The sequence below is a fragment of the Aquila chrysaetos genome, chromosome 13 (genome assembly GCF_900496995.4).
Source record: "Aquila chrysaetos chrysaetos chromosome 13, bAquChr1.4, whole genome shotgun sequence".
NCBI lineage: Eukaryota > Metazoa > Chordata > Aves > Accipitriformes > Accipitridae > Aquila > Aquila chrysaetos.
The window spans coordinates 5606398-5622093 of NC_044016.1; the positions used below are offsets into that span (position 1 = coordinate 5606398).

Below are 15696 nucleotides of genomic sequence, written 5' to 3' on the forward strand. Positions count from 1 at the left end.
ATAGCTGCTACATATGTCTTCTGAAACAAATTCTGTACTGTATTTCTCAATTAAATTCCACTCTTCAAACATACCATGATGATCTAACAAGAACTTCTGTATTTTTCCAAGCATATACTAATTACGTTTTCCATTGCAACATCCTATTAGTAGATACTGCCCCATTTTGGAAATGGGGAAAGCAGGGTACACAGGAGTCGCAGACCTTGTCAAAACCATGCAGCCAAGTTCTGGCAGATTCGGGAATGGAATCCATGAGTCCTGACTCTTTAGTTCCCCTGCTCTGATCACCAGACAACACTCCCTTCCTCTGAAATAGGCTATTTTGATTGAAAACAGATGGTGTACATTTTTGGCACAGTGTTTTAACTATATTAAAATGCTCTGAATGAATATGTGCTTATATCATACCTATATATGTATACATGTATATACATGCATACTACATCTATGCATACAGAAATAGGTATGAGTTAAGGACATATTAATTTACATATATCATATGCAAATGTAATGGATATGCTGAAAGATACTTAAGTGCAGCTGGACAGCTGACATACCTAAACACATAAGCTGTATTCTTTGGTGGTATTGTAATTACACACTATGTATTCTCTCTCTCTAAGCAACAGACTTTACATTGTTGATGGAGTATACACTTTGATCTAATGCATGTATTAATGTTTTTTATCACTTCATGAGAAATTTTAGTGTAGTTTTAGTAAGGGATGAATCACATCCTTTTTCATTAGCTCCAGGACCAATCTCCATCCTAGCTGAACAATGCACTTAGTGGACACTGCCTGCGTTTGTAGCGGGGGTTTTTTCTGCAACTGAATTGTTATGTCTTAAATATCATGCTTATCTTTTGAATTTGCTCTTTCTGTCATAAGATTTGCCCCTGCATTAAGTCTTCTCTAAACAGTTTGTTTCCAGCTAAGGACTGGCAAATCCTGTCTTGGACTCACTGTCTGTCAGGATTAAGATCTTCCTACACATCATACCCTGGAGGAGATGGCAAGGGGCAGTTTTTAATTATCCAATTCTTTGCCCGCTTGCCTGCAGCCTTGGGTCAGGTAAAGACGATCTGTCATATCAGCTGGCAAACAGCTCAGGAGGTCTTTCCCATGGTTGGAAATCACCAGAATGGGCTTGTACCGCTTGCTGTCTCCTGTGCATCCCCAGCAAAGATGGGAGGGTGGGCCTTGAAAGCTACTCGCATGGGATACATCCTAGTTACAACTCCCTTTCCACAAACCCCTTTTCCACAACCCCTTCCATTTCTTTTATTGGTCGACTGGATTTTCCTCTTCACTTACCGCAAAAGAGGTAAGGAAATAAGCCTTCAAATCCACAGTTATGCAGGGGGAGTTGAAAACAGCTCATTCCCCACGGGTGCTAATCCTTTGTCTGCACGTTGGCCCCAGCTACCTCACGCCTTATATGCACAGAAAGTGAGCCAGAATTGGGGGCGAGATTAGAATTTGGGAATTCTATCCTTGCAGAAAGGGGAGCCTGAGCAAAATAGTTATTTCAGTCTGTGCTAATTCCTGCCAGACTGACCCGTGAATGCGCAGTAGAAAAAGGAAATATCACTGATACTCACTGCTCTTCAGTCTTTTTTGGTTCTAAATCTGCAGAACTCAGGAATCAGGAAATGCCTGCAGAAAGGTTTTGAGGAGGTCACAGAAACAGAAGTATGCTACAGTGCTGCTTTATCTATGGATAAACAAAATATGGACGGTTATTATAAAGAAAAAAGAGCTTATTCTCTTTCAGAACTGTAGCTCAAAATCCACAAAAAGTAACATTGGCATTTTCTCGTTTCACAAACAATGCTGTAATGTAATATTAAGATCTCCACAATTGTGCTTATAACATCAGCTAGCAGCTGTTAATCACCACTAATGTGAGGTAGTACCTTACCTCAGCTCTTCTCTTGCATAGGATGGATTAGCATGTTTATATTTTCCTGTCTGTTTGTTATGCTACGAAACTAATATTCTGGCACAATCTATTCTTAGTAAAGATTTTTTATGCTGACTTCCTCTGTATCAAAAGATACAGTAAACATATGTCTTCAGGATAGCTCTCTTGCAATTCAATACACTACACTATTTTGCTCTAACTTTGCAAAATGTAATACAAATTTCCAAGTAGAAAAAGTGTTAAAAGAAAAGTCTGTTCTTGTAAACTATTACGTGGTAATAAGGCCTCTCTTATATCAATAGAAAGCTCTCCACAGTGATACCCTTGCCCTTTCTCTAGCCACTTTCTGCCAGGTAGGAATCAGAGAAATGCAAAACAGCCTTAAAAGCTCCATATCTGATCAGAGGAAATTCTCCCAGCACAGGCTAGGCAGAGACTGCCAAAGGCTTTGTTCCAGTTCCCTTTTAATAAGCCATTGCAAAGAGGGCTGAGTTAATTTTTCAGGCTGCTGTATGGCATGAAGGCAACAGCCTGGACAGAATCTGCTGGATTCACCTCCTACAGCAGGCCAGTCAGTGCTGGCAGCATGATGAGGCTGCTTGAAGGCAACACAGCCTGAGCCATTCTGGGCTGCTGGTTGCATGCAGTGCTGGATCTTCTTCCACTGGTTTCTGTGGGATTCAGACTACACTCTTGCCATTAAAAGCGCAAGTGGACTCTCTGCTAATAAGCTACCTGATGTTTTTCAGGAATACTGAATAGAGTCCAGAGACTAAAGAAAAATCATAAGGAGAATGTAACATGCAATCTATACCCAATGCTGAAGCCTGTTTTCTCTACAGCACTTTTTCCCTTCTGTGATGTTCTGAAGAGTTTTTTCGTGTTCCCTCATTATCTCCATATCTTTACCAGTCAGAATAGATACCCTATGATAAACGTGTGCAGGAAACTAAGCCCCAGAACAAGTCCATGATTAGCCTGAGACTACTTGGTGAACTGGCTGGAGATGGGAAGACTGCCCAGCTCTCTCAGTAATCCACCCTTGGCCCCAGTTCAGCAGAGCACTTAGGTACTTGTTTAACTTAAACAAGATACAGTGCTTTACTGTGAATCATAGACCTTTATATTATTATCACTTCTACTGCAGGGTGAGGGAATTGAGTCTTAGGAAAGGCCTTGAAGCAAATGGGAGCAATAAATTCAACATCCTGATGCTCTGCACCCTGGGTCTGTCAGAGTCCCTGACCAGAGGGAGGATGAGGTTCAGAGACCATGGCCCAGCTCATTTCCTCCTCCTGTAGGAGACAGCAGTGAGATTAGGGACTGTAGGATTGCTGCTGTGTAGAGCTGTGCTAGACATAGCTGGAAGCTAATTATACATCCACTAGCCACTTTCCTCATTATTTGGTCAAGTAAGAAAATCTTCATTTTGTTGGAAAAGCCAAAAGAACAGCTAATAACTGCTGATGTGGTTTTTTGACAACACACAACTATGGCTATCACTCTTCATTGTAAAAATACAAATCTTTTCTTTATAACATTGTCAAAAAATCTTTTTTCATTACCTGCATGGAAACCCAATTTTCACAGCCTTTGAAATGACACCCTCCTCTTCAGGAGAGAACCAAGAAATTGAATGCAGAAAATGCTGGACTCCAGGTGATGAATGCAGCTGGACCTTGCTTCCTCCTGATGCACTACACATAGAAATTGCTAGTCTTCTGGGAAACTGTGCTGGTCTCCATGTCTGGGGAAGAAAACGTTTGAGATATAGCTATATTATGATTAATGTTTCTATGACAGATAAATACATTACTTGACTACAGTTTTACAAACATTCCATTTTATGTGATGATTTTAATTCACTTACTGTGTGCTTTGGCATAGCTTGGGGATGTTAAGGGGAGGCAGCAACATCTCTGTGGTTAAGGCTGAAGCTAGCTTCTGTTATAGCACCCTATTTCCATCCCATCATCATAACTTTGGCTTGGAAAGCTGCTCAAGTCTGAAGCTTGCCAGGTGTATTTTAGTCACTTTTGCAAAAACTGAGGAAAATCAGCCAAATGACTTTCAAGTTATGGGTTGTTAAAACTTACTCTGATTGGAAATATTTACTTTTAATTAGTATTTTTAGTCCTTGTCTTCAGTTTGATTGATTGAGTTGAATTAATGCAGTCCATAGCAACACTCCTGCCTTAGGAAAATCTCACTGTAACTTAAGCTTCTCCCCAGCTGAATGACTGTGACTACAGAGCAACGTCCTCTTCCTGATCCATGTGTGTCCCATTAGGAGAGGTTGTTGTCCCCAACCCCGTCTCTGATGCTTGTCTTTGCCCATCTGCTGGAGACTGTCCCTCCTTTTGATGTCTTGAGAGGACTAAATGAGCCCCAACTTATTTCAGCCAGAGTGAACTGGGTTACTTTAAACAACTACATAGTTACTCATTGCTAACCTTGGTCTCTTGCACTGATGGAGGTAGGGGGCACTGATGCTAGTAGATCTGCTCTCACTTCTATAAGAAAGGTTACCTTCACCAAGGGAGCACTATTAACAAAATGAAGCTGTACCGCTGGCCAGCAGCTCCTTCCACAAGTACAATTATTTCCAGTGCACAGGCCTCGCTATCCACACACAAGGATCCGAGCCAGTGTTATGTTCATACTTTTGATTAAACTACTACAAATATTTGTCTTTCTCTACCTCAAAAAATACTTGGAATAACTCTTCTAACCTTTCCATATAATTAAATCCTCTTAATTTGTGCACTGACAGTTTACAAAGAAAAATGGTTGACATTGTGCAAAGATATAAACCACTTTCATTACTCATAAATCTGAGTCCAAACAGTTTTGTTTGTTTCAGAAGGAATTATGAGTTCACTTATTTTCTTGCTGAGATCAAGGACACTTTTTTGGCATTGGCTTGAGTGGGATCATGACTGAACGCTACATAACATTTTGAAATCGTCTTCCATTGCCCATTTCTCTTCAAGATCTTCTCTTTGGGAAGTGACCTAAAGTTACCTGCTGAGTGGCAAGAGGTCTTTCTTTACAACAAATGCTTTCCACAACTCTCTCAAGTTTTACAGAGCACTTCATTTTTCTATTAGTTTTTACTGCAGAAGGAATCAATCCACAAAATGTAGTACTGGCAAATAATAAAGGGACTCGTTTCTAGTTATTGTGAGCTGCACCATTGCCATCACCTGTGATGTAAAATGTGATGACTGATTGCAAATCTAATCCATGAAGAGAGAGATGGGGCTTTCTGCCTCCCCATCTAAATAAAATTTAGCAAACAAACTCAAAATGCCAATTGTTGATCAGACTCGGTATTGTGATTTCAATCCGCAGACCATGATGGAAGTGTCTCTTTACATTAAAAGTGTCCTATTTCTGATTAAAACACTGACTTCTGCCTGAATTGCAACTGTCATGATTGTCCGTATCTATTTACCCAATAAAAAACATATTTTAGAGCCTTGTTGCTGTTTGGCAATTTTTAAGCTAAAAATAAGCAACACATAAAATAGAGGCACCGCTGTTTTCAATATATCAATGTTCTTTCAATTAAAATTCAAATAAACCAAAACACTAGTTTAAAACAAAAACTGAATTGGTCAGACTTCTAATCTGAAAACTCTACATCCTTGGGGAGATTGAGATCAGTGTGTGATCTCTCGCACTCCCTTTTGTAATGAGCTGGGCACTCTGAGCCCTTCTCTGAAGCAAAGCTAGTCCAGGTCAATCCACCCTGGGTTCACATTCCAAATTATGCTTCTTGCTGGGCTTGTTTTCATCTAAGTGCAGAATTTGCTGGGTTTTGCAAATAAGGGTTTTTTTTCCTCTCTCCTTCTTCACAAGCTTCCCTCCCACTTCCTTGCCAAAATCCTTGCCTTTGGCTTCCCCCTTCTGAATCACTCTTCCTCCCATATGATCTCCAAATTAATTGACACTCTCCCTCCCTCTCTCCTCTCTATCCCATTTTTCCTCACTCCATCCTGTTTCCTTCCCCTGTCAAAGATCTCTTAGTCACAAGTTTCCTCATTCCTTGTTTCTTCCGTCATTGTTACTTACATGGTAGTAGCAGCTCATTGCATTTTTTTTTTAAATCACTTTCACAGTTAGGTCCTCACTGCATTCATCTCTAAGTATACCCTTTTTTAAAAAAATCCATAATACAGTATTGGGTGTTCACCAGAAGAAGAGGTACTAGTTTTAGAGGAAGAGGTACCAAAAGCCTTGATTATGATCAGTAGAAACTATGAAACATTGCAAAGAGAGTAGGTTTAGAAGCAGTTCTCATGCCAAGTTATTGGAATTGTAAGATGAGCAACAGTAGTTTTGTATAGGCATCAGCCAAATAATGTAAATGTATCCACTTTTCTTTTGAATCAAAGGATTTTCTTGTTGTGCCTTGTGTGGCAGTGGCAGAAATTTGCATCCATCCAGTTTCACTAATAAATACGTGGTCTCCCTGAGAACTCTTCAGTTTGAAAAGCCACTTGACCTGAGGGAGAGTTCTACCTCACTACATAGCTTCATTTAAGGGATTGAAGCATCTTGAGGAGAGTTCAACTGTTGAAGGTGGCATAACACAGGTAACAGATTCAGGAGACAGTGAAAAAAAACTTCAGCATAGATAGAGGAATCCACAGGACACACCTGGACTATGGAGGGACTTAAGGCTTGAAAAATTGCAGACATAGACTACAAAAACAAGAGAGAAAGGAAATAAAATAACACTTTTAGATTTATGTTACTGAAGAAAGGAAAGTAAAAAGAATCTCAGACTGCTACACAGATGCTAATTAAGCTTTACAGCAACCCTAGGAGCTTTGGCAGACTTGGTCCCACTTTTACAGGAAAAAATGACATATTGAGAGACAAAACAGCATTGTCAGAGTGCAAACAGGGTCCTGTTTGGAGGCCAGCATGAGATGTGATTTTGGACAGTTCCTAGATTGCATCATAAAAGCAGGATTCAAAATAATAGCAAATTCACGCAGTTATAAATGTAATTTCATTGCTTCCTCCCCTCTTCTTTAATCACAGAGGCTATCTTGTTTCTGTTCAGAGCACAGCACCCCTGGACACTTCAGCAGGGCCAAAAGCACTTCATTCTTCACAGAAAATTGTATCCTGGTGGTGGCCATGTTCTTATTAGTTTTAAATGAAGACTAAAACCAGGGGAGTGAGGCTGATACAGAACCAGTGTAGTGAGATCAGTATGATGCAATTTGTCTCTGAGGTAAAATTAGTCAGTTCAGCCATTCACAGAAAATCGTTAAGACTATAAATAAGACTCCAAAGACCAATAAAAGAAGCACAAGGGAAGAGAAAGATAATTCCATATTTACAATATCTATATATGCATACACATTTATGCTCATTGTTTTGGGATTAGGTAAATAATAAGCATAAATTCTGCCAGGTACCATTTAGTACTTGTACTTGGACTTGTCTGTAGGCCTCACAGGAGGAATAGGTCTTGCCAAGACAGTTAGAGAGGAAAAGAATAATAGATTTACAAGTCTTTAAAAACATTAAAGCTTGTTACTAAATGCATTATTATAGGTACTGAGACTAATTAAGTTCTGCGATAGTCATCAGTTTCAGTGAAGAGAGCTCTCCGTCCACTAGGATTAAGTTTGCCCCAGTAGTAAGATTTATGTGAAACTACAATGCTAGAGATACTAGAACCAGTTTTGCTCACTTCACACATGCATGTCTTCAGTGTCATCCTAGAGTGCAACCAACGTGTGCTCCATCTGTAGCTACCTGCAATCTCTTATAATAACCTAAGTTATTACTATAGTTCAGATGATAGCTTTACAACCCCATTCCAAATGGTACCATCACGTGTCTAAACATACATTCTCTAAACTGGGTTTTTGCATAAGAGTACTGCTCAAATTTTCCTCGGGAGATGAACTGCTATGTCAGTACAAACAACATGTGCCTACAAAGTGAAGTTTTGGAGAACAGAAAAGCCTGGATGCAAAATTTTGTTGACGCATAAATGCCACTCTTGAGTACTTGTCCCTAAGCATGTAACAGATCTACCAGTCGAACTGCTGGGAAGTGTATGGGATCCCTCTCAACTTTAGAAATGGTGTGCATGCCAAAAGCAGATATCTGCAGTATTTCACCCAAAACAACAAATCTCATGTCCCTGGAGAGAAAAGGCTCTTTATTATACCAATATTAAGTATTGCAACACTCAACATACACATTGTTAATACATAAACTATGTTGTTTCAACCGTATCCTCCTCATTCCCTGCTATTCCCTGTGTCACTATCAGCTTGCTTAATTTATTCTAAGATATAAATCCTTTATTATCATTAGTTACTTTTTAGGTACTGTAAACATTTGTAAAGCTAAGCAATAAGAAGGAAGTACTATTGTGATGTTATTAAAATAAGAACGGGGTGAAACAAACACATGATAATTATGAAAGATACTGGGGTATATTTGCACAACTTGGGTGTATTTTTAGGACATGGTCTGTCTTAGTGACAGAACATACAAGAGGGAAAGAATTTCTGAGTGTTACACTAAGTTCTTTTGTTGGTTTTCTAAATATTCTGGACTAAAGTCTCTCTCGCGGTCTTTCTTATAAAACAGAAAAAATATTTTTCCATTCCATGGGGGTATTGTGAGAATTACTCATCTGGTACATAGGTACCTCCCAGCAAATAAAAATGTTGCTAGTCACTGTTGGTATTACCTGTTCCTCACAGCTTCTGTGACAGGACAGCCCAGTGGGTGTATCACCAGTTGTTATGGGAACCGCTTATATATTTTTGGACAGGCTATCAAATGAGTAGAGAACAGATAATTCCTGGTTTTTTGTGTTCAACTGCAGCTTACATAGCACAGTTTTTATAGCAAAACATGTTGTGTGCCTTTCGTAGCCTCACTCGAGCTGAAAGCATGCTGAAAAGAACTGGCTTGATGTGCAACTTCTGTCAAGTGGTGCTGACAGAAACAAGGGTTCGACTTTAAAACCAGATATATAGGGAAAGTGAGTGCCTTTGCAAGGTATCCTTCCTTGTTTGCAAACACTTGGTCTGCAATTAAAACAAGGAAAGACTTTATTATTGGCTGAGGAAAACACAGTAACATAAGTAAATAAGTGAAATACCCACACCCACCATATCTCTGGCAGCGGTTCTTTAGTTCACTTCCCTACCAAGTGGTGCCAAAGTCCAAGGAGCTAACATCCCTTTAACTCTTTATCTTCTCCCTTTTCCCTCTGCAACGCTACTAATGGTTAATATATGTTCAGGATGAACTTGGCTGACATGTCTGCAACCCCTATAGGAAGTGCTATCTGATCTGGTCCACCTACCCCGGCAATAGCAATTTATTTTTATTGCTGTCATCAGGCGTCCCCCACCCCCAGCTTCAATCCCGATTTCTACAAGTTCAGTAGAGAGGCAGCAGGAAATACCTTACTCTCGCTGTAAAACTGCCTGTGTGCCACAGCTTCGGAGCGGGCTCCTACCACGGAGGCACCGCGGTGACTTGTTCAACGAAAGCTTCAGTAGACAAGGAGCAGCAGCACCCCAGATCCTTGCACAGGGCTCTTGTCATACCAAGGGCATACCCCAGCACGGGAAGGGAACGCTTTCCTTGTCCCCATCTTCTCAGTTTAATCGTACCTTCTACCCATCACAAGCTCATTTGTACTTTTAGCAGTTCCTAACAAAATTTCTTGGAGGGATTCTGTGTAAAAAAACTTTTAGAATTAAATTCTCTGCACATTTCTTCATTCGCCAAGAGCTGGCAGGAGAGTTTCGTCCTTTGAAAGGCCATTGCCCAAGCTGGTGGATCCCCTTCCCAGGCTCACCAACAGAAAGAAGACTTCCCAGCCCCACAGCCTGTCTGCTCTGCCTTTTCACTTGCATGGGATGGGGGTCACTGCCCTCTCTAGCTTCACACCAGTGAGTTTATATATAGTTGAGCGACTCTTAGTAAACATATGGGACTTCTGTTTAATTGTATTGTGTATTTCATCTTCATGGGTATATGACTGTTGATGTTTTATATCGGCTGGTAAAAAGGACAGTTTAAAAAAAAGTATTATATAGAAGCTTGTTATGGCAAAACCCAGCCGACGGTCTTCCGTTGGTTACTGAACTGAGGAAGCAGATGCCTGAGCCATTTCCCTCTCTGGAGTTCTAGCAAATGCAGGACTTCATGGGCTTTCAGAGAACACTGAACTTCACCTATGGCTGGTGACCCTTGGGAGCTGTGCTGCCTTCCTCCTCTTTCACTTGACTTCTGAGGAAGGACGAACTGAAGTTACAGATGACATTCAATCCCTCACGGTAGCCTGAGCACAACACCGCATCCCTTACACCTTTCCAGAGGATAACCGCCACCACACGCTGCCCGTCGGCTGCCATTTTCCACGCCTGAGGCGGCCCTGTTCCAGCGCCAAACAAGTTTGTTCCCCCCACGCACGCCGGGGTGGCACGGTGGGCTCCTCGGGGAGGGATGGCACTTTGCACTTGGGGACATAAGCGCCGCATTTTCTGTCACGTTTTTAGTTGTCGAAGCGTGAGGCGGACGCGGTCTACATTCGCACCTGGAGCTTGGTGCTAAAAGGCTCGGCAGACATAACCGTGCAATGAAACACCAGGCAGGGCACTGCTCCCCCTACCCTTCAGCCCGCCGGCCTTAATGAGGCAGTGCTTTTTAATTAAACGCGTAATTGCCGGGGAGACGAGCCGCCAGGGCGGCTGAAGGGAACCGGGCCGGGGGCGACCAGCGGCGGCGCAGGGCCGAGGCGGGGTAGGCGGCTCCCCCCGGCGAGGCGGGGGAAGGCCCCGGAGGGACCCCCGGCCTGGCGGGTGGGTCGGCTCGGGGCAGCCCGGCCCGCCGGCGGCCAGGCGGTCGCAGCGCGCAGGGCGTTGCGCGGCGGCCTCCCCTCTCCCGCCCTCTCTCCCTGCCTCCCCTCCGCTTCGGTCCGCCCGTATCCCTGCATTCCCTGCTGCAGCACACCCCCCCCCCCCCCCCCGCCCCTCCTCCCTCCTCCCCTCAATCCCATCAGTAGCGGCGGCCCCGGGCTCGGCTCCCCGCGCTGCGGCGGCGTTCGGCGGCGGCTACCCCCCGCCGCGGCCGCCATGTTGGGCTGCTGCGAGCTCGGCGGCGGCGGCGGCGGCGGCGGCTGCTGCGTGTGACCGCGGGAGGGAGGGAGCGAGCGGCGGGGGAGAGGAGGGCGCGGAAGCGGAGGGGAGGGAGGGAGGGCGCCGCCGTTACCCCTCCCCGCCGCCCCACGCACGCACACACACACGCACGCACACCACACACACTCCACACACGCACCGCGGGAGGATGCCCTTTGCCCGGGGGGGCGAAGCCGGGAGAGCATCTCGCCGCCGGGAGTGAAGCCGCTGCTGCTGCTACCGCCGCCGCCGGGGCCTCCCGGCCCGCAGCGTGCGGCCGGAGCGGGGACGCCGGCGCTTTCCCTCCGCCCCAGGACGCGCACCGTGAGGAGGAGGAGAAGGAGGGCGCCGTCTCCGCAGCAGCAGCAGCCATGGGAAGGATTTGACAGGGCTCGGAGCGCTTCCCAGCCGCCCCGCGGCGGTGCCGGTGTGTAGGGGCGCGCGTCCCGCCCGCCGCCCCTTGGCGCAGCGGAGGAGAAGGGGGCGACGATGAAGACTTTAGTTTTTTTGAATCACTGAAAAGCCTTAAAAGGAGACTCGGTAAGGAGGAGGAAGGGCAAAAGCTGCCCGGGGCAGGACGTGGCTGCGCCCTGAGGAGGGGCGGCCGAGGGGGGGACCTGCGCCCCACCCCCACGGCGGGCGCGGTGGCCGCGGAGGCGCTGCCCGCCGGGGCCGGGGCCGGGGGAGGCGGCGGCGGGGGCGGCGGGGCTGCGCGGCCCCCTCCCTCCTTCTTCCCCGCCGGTGTGCGCCCCGTTTTCTTCTTCCTTTCGCGTGTGTAAATAGATAAATACATCTATTTTTCCCTTCCCGTCCGTTCTGGGAAGTGAAGCGCTGGTGCGAGCCGAAGGGGGCTGTGGCACTTCGGTGATGCGGTGGGGCTCCTCTCAGGACCGTGCTGCATGATCTGCATTTTGAATGAAGGAGAAGATCTCTTTAAATATATAAGTGCGTATGACTGGGCACGCACGGTGAAATCGGTGTCAGTCAGTCTCGGTTGAATTTGAGTGCAATTATTCTTATTAAAGCATCAGGAGTGGCCGTTTCTTTTTCTTCCTTCTTATTAAGCGTACTAAAAGATACATTTTTTTTTTTTTGTTTTAGGATAACTATGTTCTTCTCTTAAAAATTATGCACACGCTATATGTGTGTGTCTGAAACTCTCAAGGGTTTAGTTTCAGGCAGGGAACACCGAGGTGGGCTGGAAATTAAGCACCGCCACAGTTTGACACTTGTTAAAAATACTGTTGACTTCTTTTTAAACAACAAAACCCTCAAAAGATTTTTTTTTTGTTTTATTTTTTTGTTGTTTTTTTTGGCAAAGTAATAATAATCATTAAAAAAGAAACCCCAATGCAAACTGAAACAACCATGTCTGGAGAAGTGCGTTTGAAGCAGTTGGAGCAGTTTATTTTGGATGGGCCAACTCAGACTAATGGGCAATGCTTCAGTGTGGAAACCTTGCTGGATATACTCATCTGCCTTTATGATGAATGTAATAATTCCCCTCTGAGAAGAGAGAAGAACATCCTTGAGTATCTAGAGTGGGGTAAGTTTGAATGTGTTTATTTTGTGTACATCCGTCCATGTTCCTGTCTGCTTTGTATAATGTCTCTTGTTATTTATGTGTAAGAGGGGATTGTTTATAACTCTGTGTTTTACTGGGGAGTGTTATCAGTTTTACTGTATTTAAACATGGTGGTGGTGCTAAAAAGAAATCCATATTGGTTATTCGCAGTTGAGGTATGCATGTAAAACACTCTTTGTTTTGGTTTTTTTTTCCTTTTCTTTTTTGACATGGTTCAGAGTGTGGTACATGAGGCATATTTGTTTGCCTTTAGGCCCAGCTGTTGAGTTTTGTATCCTAAAGTTGCTGGGAATATAGAAGGGTGAGGGATAAATTCTCTGATGCCTGGAAAAAAGATCAGTACACAATCCTCTGATTTGCATCTGCAGTCAAATCTATACTGCTTTAAAATAAAAGGTGTTGACCAACAAGAAAATTCTCCAGCTCTCTTAAGCAATATGGGTTTGAAATGTCTGTGAAAATTGAGAAAATGACATTCTCTTCTTTAACCTAAAGTCATTGCTGACTTAATTAGATTGATTTTCCTGATGAGGAAAACAAAGTTGAAAAGCAGAATGAAATAGTGTGTGTCCCCAGCACCCTTTCCATTTTCTTTCTTCGTTTTGGGGAGATAGGGTATTTGCAGATTTTTTTAAATTAAAACAGGTGAACGATGGCATTCCAGTTCTTCTTAAGTTGTCACAGAACTGGTTGTCTCTATGTTTTTCTCTTTAATTCATTTTCTTCCTCCTCCTAAACATGGATGCAAAACAGAAGATGCAGTCCAACATAAGAACCTTGATGAGAATGGTTACTGTATCTGACCTTCAAACTTCAAAGTCATGCTGCACTTCTGCATTTACATGCAGAACCATTTACCACATTTGCTTTGTAATAAATACATCAGCAGGCCTCCTGTATTAAAAAAAAAAAAAGCACATTTTCGAAACACATAACAGGCGTTTGATTAATTAGCTGGTTGAGCTCTTCATAATGAAGTCACTGAGGAAAGACATTGTTTTGATAACTGATCTAACAACTTGAGGCTGATATGTATTTTATTTTCCTGCTCCTCACTGTAGTCATACTGACATCTAAAGGACATCTGACTCGGTAATTAAGTTTCTTGTACTGTTCATATTGCACTGGTCTTTGTTTTCTTATTATCTGGAGGAACAGGCTGTAATTAATGCGTTCTAGCTAAGGAGGAAATAGTAATTAAAAGTCGTCTGAAGAATCCTCTAAAACTGTCACTGGCATACAGAAGCTGTGAAAGACTGAGAAAATATGGTGGCTCCAAGCGTTTTTTGTGTGCTGGAACTTAGTGTAGTCTGCAGTGGATCTAGCCAGCTGATACACTGTAAATAATAATAATAATAATAAAAAAAAAGTTAACTATATCAATATAATCAGAGTAATGGTGTGTTTGGGACCCATCATATTGGGTGCTGGTGCATTCAGTGGTAGATGGTTGATGGATAAATGCATCATTACAAGGCTCTGATAGTACCCAAAGATTTCTGTAATAAACTTTACAGGCTGCTGATGGAAATAATATACTGTTTTGGAAAGGTTGGAATAAGGTTTCTCGCTGGCCTATTTTTCCGGCTACTTTTCCACTCTCATGATCCAGCTGTGTCTTGGCAGGACTCTGGAGCTTCAGATGAGACCAGTTCTTCCCATTTTCAGGGCTAAGTTGCCCAAGTCCTCTGTCTGCTCCCAGCTCTGCTATCTGGACTTCTACCCTGGGAGTTTTTTCAAGAGGGTTTGTGAGGTGAAATGCAAGAGCAATGGTTTCTAGTACCTGCCATTGGAAGTGTCTCTGTGAATGATGTCTTTATCCTGCAAACACTCACATGAGTTGTCTTTTCTGAAAGCCAGACCTCCTAGTGAAACTAGCGGTCTCTGGCATTTCTCTTGAGATCGGGGGGTTGGCAAAGTGAGGTTCTTACAGAGGTAGTGTACCCTCCAGCGCTCGGGTGCAGTGAAGTTCCTAAGGGTACCCTGTTCTTTGATATAATCGTGACCTCACATATCTGTCTCCCCAAAAGGGGAAACGGTGCAGGTGGTTGATCAGAAAGAGGTTGTATGTGGTTTTAAAGTCGGAGACGTGCCGAGTAGTCGCAGAAGTGGAAGGCTGGCATGCAGAAATCGTAGGCTCTGCCCCTGCCTCTGTCAGTGACTCAATGTTGAAGTGCTTTCAGCTCAGTTTTTTTTCAGCTTCCCTGTTTGAACAGTAGGGAAAATACCACCAATTTTACACCAGGGAGTTCGGAAAGCTGCTGTATGTGAAGCACTTTTAGTTTTGAATGTACCATATAAAATAGTGCATATTAATTTATTTTTCCCATCAATGAAATATAACTTGGTGCATGGTATGTCTATTGGTGGATGTCAGTTGGCTGCTCTCTTGGAAAGATGTTTTGTGGGTTTATGCCAACCATCCACAAATTTGCTTTATTACTATGAAGAGTGCGATCTGAATTTTTTGGAACTGGTCTTGGAATGGTATGTTTATGCATTTACAAATTGCAAAGTAGAAATTTACTCCTGAGAACTGTTCATCATCTTGAGCTTAAACTGCTTTTTAAAATTATTCTTTCTAGAAGCAAATAAGATTTATTTATATAGTTAGTTATTTTTAAGAAAGGGCTAATAAATAGCTGTTTGGTGATCACAGACTCCTGTTGAGCACAACAGCAAATAATTTTTTCTTGCTTTTCAGTGGTACGGTTTTGGGATGTGTTTTTTTTGTGGGGGGTGGATGTGTATTTTTATTTAAGCTGTTCTAGGTCTGAGATGTCATGTGCTATATTTCATGTAAGATTGAATATTTATAGCAAAATCTAAATTTTTGGGGGGGGGGGAAGGTTTAGGAGGTCGTCTAGCATGGAAAAACTAATGTGGTCTTAGTGATAGCCATGTGACTGCTGCTATATTTAGGAGAACTAAGAAGCTTCATGTTCTAGTCCTTGCATCTTTTAGGACTGTTTTATTAACTTGTTATTTAGATCTATAATTTAT

At 43.2% G+C, this 15696-nt stretch overlaps 1 protein-coding gene across 17 annotated transcripts in view; it reads left to right on the forward strand.

Moving 5' to 3' along the window:
- The first annotated feature begins 11150 nt into the window (after window positions 1–11150).
- CDC42BPA (CDC42 binding protein kinase alpha) overlaps window positions 11151–15696 on the forward strand; it is a 190441-nt gene continuing 185895 nt past the window's right edge. For 8 of the 17 annotated variants that reach the window (XM_030035144.2, XM_030035145.2, XM_030035146.2 and 5 more), the window contains exons 1-2: window positions 11842–12053; window positions 12430–12654. In XM_030035144.2, the coding sequence (XP_029891004.1) occupies window positions 12008–12053; window positions 12430–12654 (271 nt within the window). In that variant the 5' untranslated portion in view covers window positions 11842–12007. Of the gene's footprint in view, window positions 11649–11840; window positions 12054–12429; window positions 12655–15696 lie in introns of those variants that run through there. The other 9 variants (XM_030035155.2, XM_030035156.2, XM_030035157.2 and 6 more) reach the window with 3 other exon arrangements.